Source organism: Fonticula alba (genome assembly GCF_000388065.1).
Source record: "Fonticula alba strain ATCC 38817 unplaced genomic scaffold supercont2.2, whole genome shotgun sequence".
NCBI classification, from domain to species: Eukaryota; order Rotosphaerida; family Fonticulaceae; genus Fonticula; species Fonticula alba.
This window is the reverse complement of record NW_009242972.1, coordinates 1,953,836-1,959,896: the sequence shown is the minus strand read 5'-3', so window position 1 is coordinate 1,959,896 and position 6,061 is coordinate 1,953,836. Positions and strand designations below refer to the sequence as shown.

The window sequence follows — 6,061 nt, the reverse complement described above, 5'->3', positions numbered from 1 at the left end:
CCCCCCCCCCCGCCGCCGTCCGCGTGGGGCCGCGCGATGAACGCACAGGTGATTGCTGTACTCCAAGACAAACTGCACCGGGTGGCCCTTCTCCACGAACTTCCGGGCCTGCTCGATGCGGTACTTGGCGTCGGACTTGCTGATGGTCACGCTGAAGCGGATCTCCTTGGTCTTGAGGGTCTTCTTGATGACGGCCTCGGCCTTGCGCGCGCGGCTCTTGGCGTTTTGGATACTGGCGGTCGAGCTGAAGTCCACCTTGTCCTGCATGAACATGCGAGCAATCGGCGGCCGGGCGCCGGTCTCCGACGTGGACACCAGCACCAGGTGCGCCTTGATGCGCCGGCAGAAGGACAACGCCCGGGGGGTGTCCACCTCGCCGAGGTTTGTGCCATCCGGCCCGATGAGGATCACCGGATTGAAGCGGATGCGATCATCGCGATAGAAAGTACGCATGGAAAGCTGCGAGCCGCCCGCCGATCGGGGTGGTGGTGGCGATGGACACCGTCAGCAGGCAGTCACAGGGCGTCAGTCAGGCGAAAAGAAGCGCCTCGAGAAGGCCGAGGGGAGCGAGGGCGAGAGCGAGAGCGAGAGCGAGAGCGAGAGAGAGAGAGAGAGACAGAGACAGGCAGCGAGCACACGCACCGGGATCGTGTTGAACGTCTCCTTCTCCACGCGCTTGACCATCTCCTCCTCATAGGCATGGAGGGCTTGGTAGTCGCGAATGACCGGGGCGTTGCGACGCTCCTCGTCGCGCTCCGCGCGCCGGGCCAGGATGGCCGCCTGCTCGGGGGTCACCTCCCCGCGGAAGATGGTCTCACTGAGCTCGAGCTCCTTCTTGCGGGCTTCGAGGAACTTGCCGAGACCCCGGCCGCGAACGGGCTCCGCCTCGGTGGGCTTCTTCCGGCGCTTGGTGTCGGCGCTGGCGGCCGCGGCCGCCGTCGCGGAATCTTCAGCCGCCGCGGCCGCCGCGGCCGCCGCGCTCTCGGCAATTTGCTCGGCCAGCGCCCGGCGAATGGACGCCGGGTCCATGCCGGCCTTTGACGGCTTGCGCAACAGGGCATCCGGCACCTGATACACCTTGGCTTCCGGGATCAGTTGATCCTGCTGGCGGAGCTGCTGCAGGGTGGCCGCCCGGACGCCGGTGGGCTTGGAGCTTTTGGCGGAGTCGGCGCCGGCGGACGAATCACCCGGGCGAGTACCGCCGCGGGCGCCGGGCGAAGAGTCACCCGGGCGGGTGCCGCCGCGGGCGCCGGGCGAAGAGTCCCCCGGGCGGGTGCCGCCGCGGGCGCCGGACGGCGAGTCCCCCGGGCGAGTACCGCCGCGGGCGCCGGGCGGCGGGTCGCCCGGCCGAGTGCCGCGAGGGCTTCCCAAACCGAGGAGCTGCCGGCGAAGCTCGTCGCGTTGCTGCTGCTCACGCCGCGCGGCCGCCCTCAGGTCCTTCGCGTCGATGAAGTCCTCGCTGGCACCACCCCGCCGGCCACCCCGCCCATAGTCATCATCACTAAAATCGTCATCATCATCGTCATCGTAGAAGCCCCGGCGGAAAAAGCGGACGGGCGCCATCAGGCGGGGCGAGGGGTCCACCCCGGTCTGGGGCTGCTGGAGCGAAGCAATCCCCAGTGACCGGCTGGTCGCCAGGGCGGCCACCCTCGACACAAGGCTGAATCCCTGGAAGCGAAGCATGGCTTTGGGCGGGGGAGGGGATAGACGAGGCGGAGACGCGTGTCTGGGGACCGGGCAAATGCGAGGGAAAGGAGAACCAGAGGGGGGGGGGGGAGAGGGGGGCGAAAGCACGCGGAGAGAGGCGAGAGATAGAGAGAGAGAGAGAGAGAGAAAGATAGCAGGAGGGAAAGACCGAGTGTGTGTCTGTCTCTGTGGGTGTGTGAGTGCGGGTGGGGGTGGGCAAGTCCCAAGAGCCGGGACCCACGCCGCGCCGCGACAAAAGCCCGCCAGAGATCTGCCGCCGCCCGCCAGCCCCCCCTCCCCCCGCGCCGACCTCGGGAAGAATCACTGGAGAACCCGTCCGGGGGGAGGTCTGTCGGCCGTCCCCCCCCCCCCTGCCCAGCACGACGCATGCATTCGCACTGACGCACGCCGCGCCGCCACCGGCGCCCCCCCCCCCACACACACACACACATACACGCACACACACACGAGAGCCCCCCTCCTTCGGGCGTCGACCAGAAGGCCCGAGCGCGCGCGCGCGCGCGCGCACGAGCCCAGGCGAGCCAGATCGCCACAGGTGCCAACGCCGAGGAATGGTATTTCGGTTGAACATGGGACCCGCCGAGCGGGGCGTGACCCGGGGTCAGAGGCGTGACCGCCAGGCGGCCAGGCCGTGCACCAGCGACCCGGTGCGCGCCAGTTCCGCGCCGATCTCCTGCAGGAGCGAGCCCCCCCCGGTGGCTGGATCGGGCTCCGAGGAGCGCCCGGCGCCCGGGGCCGCCAGATGGATGCCCCCGCCGGGCAGGACAAACACATTGAAGGACAGGCTCCGGCCGGCCGGGTCCGGGAGGCTGGCGGGCTCGCCCTCGGCGGAGGCCGGCGACCCGGTCGACGGGTCGTCCCCCGCGAAGAAGGTGACCCCCAAGGACAGGGACATGCCCAGCAGCAGGGCCGCCTGCTGGTCGGTGAGCAGCGCATCGGGGCTCTCGCCCCCGTTGGCGGCCGCCGGCGGCAGGTCGCCCAATGAGGCCAGGTCGGCCGACGGGCCGGCCAGGCCTTCGGCCGGCAGCTGCGCACACCCCAGCAGGATGCCGGCTCCCCCGGCAGGGGGAGCCGGCCGCGAGTGCAGCCGCTGCCGGCCATCGGCCGAAGTGGCCACCCGACCGCCGGCCGGCAGGCAGGACCCCACCAGCCGATTGAAGAGGACCTGCTGCCGGAGGATGTGCACCGCCACCGGGGCCAGGACCGAGGAGGTGATTTGCACGCGACTGATGGCCAGGGCCATGGGCACGGCGGCCGGGACCGCCGGGGCCGCCGACTCGACGGGCAGCGCGGCCAGGAGGTCGGCCGAGATGGAGGCCGAGATGGGCCCCACCGGGGAGGTGGCCTTATTGAAGGGGAGCGGAGGGGGCGGGGGCGGGACGGGGGCGGGGGCGGGGGGAGGCAGGAGCGGGGCGAGAAGGGACAGAAGCGAGGCGAGAAGGGGCAGGAGCGGGGCGAGAAGGGGCAGGAGCGGGGCGAGAAGGGGCGAGAAGGGGCAAGAGCGGGACAGAAGCGGGACGAGAAGGGGCAAGAGCGGGACAGAAGCGGGACGAGAAGGGGCGCAGCTTGTCAGCCTGGGGAATGCCGGCACAAAAAAATAGCCCGGGCCGGGGGAAAACCGGGGGAAGGCAAAAAAAAAGGGAAAAGAAAAAAGAACACCAACATCCCGCGCACCCCCTTCAGGGCCCACCAGACGAGGGGCACACCCGAGCTGGCCGGCGTGGCGCCCGGCTGGCCGGCCCCGGGGCCCGGCTGCCCGGCGGCGGCCGGCGTCGACGCGGGCACCAGGCCCCCCTGCCCGGCCTTGCGCAGGGCCCGGAGGGACCGCCGGCCAAGCAGGGCCCGCAGGATGCCCAGCAGCTCGGCATGCGGCGCCTCGCCAGGGCCCGAGGCCGGGGGACCGCCAGACCGGCAGGCATCGCGCGCTAGCAGCGACCCCACCGCCGGCAGGGTGAGGGCAAAGTTGCCGGGCCCGGTGCCGGTGCTGACCAGCCCCTCCGGCTGCTCCGGGGTCAGGTGCAGCGGGTCGGCCAGGCGGCTCAGGCCACGGGCCAAGCGCGGGACGACCGGCACCGCGGGCGCCAGCAGCAGCACCGGCCCGGCGGAGGCGGCCGGGCCGCCGGCCGGCGTTGCCGACCCCGGCGGCGGATACACCATGCGCAGCTCTCGGACTGGCCGCCCGGGGCCGCCGCTGGCATAGGGCCACAGCAGCGGGCATGCATTGGCCGGGGGGACGTCCACCCGGACGAGGGCGACCTCCTGGGCGGCCAGATCGTCGGCACTGTGGCCGGGGGGGACCGAAAAAAGAAAGAGCAGCGGGGCAGGTTAGAGCGGGGCGGGAAGGGGAAAAGAGGGAGAGAAGGGGGGCGGGGGAAGCCCCCCAACAGCACGGCCCCACGCGCAAAGGCACCTAAACGGCGGGTCCACCGACTCGAAGAGCGTCCCGCGTGGGGCGGCCGTCTCGGCCAGGGCCGACGTCGTGCCGTCCGGCTGCAGGCGGAAGACGCTCGGCAGGCAGGCCCCGGTCTCCTCGACACTGGCGGTGAAGGCGAACTCGGCCTGCTCGCCGGCGATCCGCTCGCCCGGCAGGGCCGGCGCCGAGAGGAAGACATATCGCGCCTCGAAGCTCGAGGGGTCCGGCTGGCGGAGGCCCACCAGCGACTGGTTGGCCGCCTGGTCGGCCGGGGCCCCGACAAACAGAGCCCACCGCCGGTCCCCCGGGCTGGGCATGCTGCGCCAGGCAAAGATCAGGGTGTCAGCATGTGGGCCGGGGAGGCCATGGCCACGTTGCGAGCGGGGGCGAGGGCGGGGGCGGGGGCGAGCGAAGGATGGCGCGCAGGTGCGCAGGGGGATCACGGGCGCACTCGCGGGTCTTGGCAGCCAGGAGGTCCAGCTCCGCTTCGAGGGACACGCGCAGGGCGGTGATGTCGCAGAGATCGCGCGCCGGGGCCCCGGGCCCCGGGGCGAAGGATGCGCATGGGTCTGGCAGGAAGGCGTCCGACAGGACCAGCTTGCGGAAGCTGGCCTCGATCGCGTCAAACCGGCCATTCCTGCGCGTGCAGACGCACGGGCGAAGGGGGGCGGGGGCGGGTTAGCTCGCGGCAGGGCCCTCGCCGAGGCACAGCGCATGCCATGGCACCGGCCGAAAGAGACGGCGAGTAGGTGCGGACGCACGCGACATTGAACGAGAAGGCGGACTCGATCAGGCGGTTGGCGCGGACGCGCCACTCCGGCGGCGAGGGGTCCGTGCCGATGGTGAAGGTGACCGTCGGGCCGGGGAGCGTGAACTGCCGGGGCCATGGGCCGGGGGATTGGGCGCGTGGCATTTGGGTCAGACGGCGGCGGACGAGACCCCCCCCCCCCCCACCTCGCTCCGGTCTGCCGGTCGGCCCCGGGAAAGGCACGTACATCTAGCACCCAGTTGGCGCTGAAAACCGTGAGGTTGCCACCATCGCCGCCATAGAAGGACCCATCGGTGTCGAGCCTGGGCAGGGAGCCGGAGGACAGGGGGCGGGTGCACATGTGCGACTGATTAGCAGCCGGCTCGGCCGGGAGGGAGGGGGGGGGGCGACAGACAGGAAGCCGGCCGAGGCAAGTGGACCCGGGCAGGAGGATCGTCGGAGGGCGTACTTGAATTGCCGGGCCAGGCGGATGAGCTGGCGCTCGCGGGCCAGCCAGCTGGGCTGGGCCAGTGGCCGCACCGCCTCGGTCGAGGCCAGCGAGGTGGACAGCTCCGGGCGCGCGTGATTGGCGTCGATGCGCGCCTGGAAGAGGGCTCGGCACTCGCTGAGGCAGGCCCGCGTGGAGAAAAGCTGCCCTTGCAGGCTGGAGAAGGCCTGGAACTGCTGGATCAGGCGGCCACTGGCCGCGGGCCCGGCCGGGGCATCCTGCTCGGCCTGGCGGATGACCGAGTCCCGGTACTGGCGGAGGATGCCCCGGATGGTGGCGCATGCCTCCAGCACGGACCGCCGCTCCGGGGCCACATTCACCGTGCCCAGCGAGTGCAGTCGAAGGACGTCGGACCCGGGGGCGGCGGCGCCGCAGGCGGCGCCAGGCGCGTCGGCCGGCGCCGTCGCCGTCACCGCCGCCGACCGGCCGCGCCGCTTCGACGCCGAGCAGGGCCCATCGCCAGGGTGCGGGCGCTTGCCGCCTGCCAGGCGACCCCCGGGGCCGGTCGGGGCCGGGCCGGCCAGCTGCCCGAACGACTCGGCCAGCGTGGCGCGGATCCCGGCCAGGAGGGAGTCCGCGCATTTGGGGTCCGGCTGCGAGGGGTCCGCCTCGTCGGGGGGCAGGTCATCCGGCACATTGGACGAGGACAGCAGCGCCAGCAGCGGGGTGTCGTCGGGGAAGAGGG

General features: G+C 72.3%; 2 protein-coding genes across 2 annotated transcripts in view; both read right to left on the bottom strand.

Moving 5' to 3' along the window:
• The window catches only part of H696_01437 (hypothetical protein), a gene marked incomplete at both ends in the record, with an annotated part of 2,655 nt that extends 972 nt beyond the window's left edge, over positions 1-1,683 (bottom strand). The window contains 2 exons of the mRNA XM_009495334.1: positions 47-459; positions 643-1,683. Coding sequence (XP_009493609.1) covers positions 47-459; positions 643-1,683 — 1,454 coding nt within the window. The remainder of the gene's footprint in view (positions 1-46; positions 460-642) is intronic.
• Positions 1,684-2,308: 625 nt separating this feature from the next.
• The window catches only part of H696_01436 (hypothetical protein), a gene marked incomplete at both ends in the record, with an annotated part of 4,637 nt that continues 884 nt past the window's right edge, over positions 2,309-6,061 (bottom strand). The window contains 7 exons of the mRNA XM_009495333.1: positions 2,309-3,052; positions 3,382-3,988; positions 4,118-4,438; positions 4,572-4,757; positions 4,882-4,994; positions 5,116-5,191; positions 5,338-5,969. Of these exons, the coding sequence (XP_009493608.1) occupies positions 2,309-3,052; positions 3,382-3,988; positions 4,118-4,438; positions 4,572-4,757; positions 4,882-4,994; positions 5,116-5,191; positions 5,338-5,969 (2,679 nt within the window). The remainder of the gene's footprint in view (positions 3,053-3,381; positions 3,989-4,117; positions 4,439-4,571; positions 4,758-4,881; positions 4,995-5,115; positions 5,192-5,337; positions 5,970-6,061) is intronic.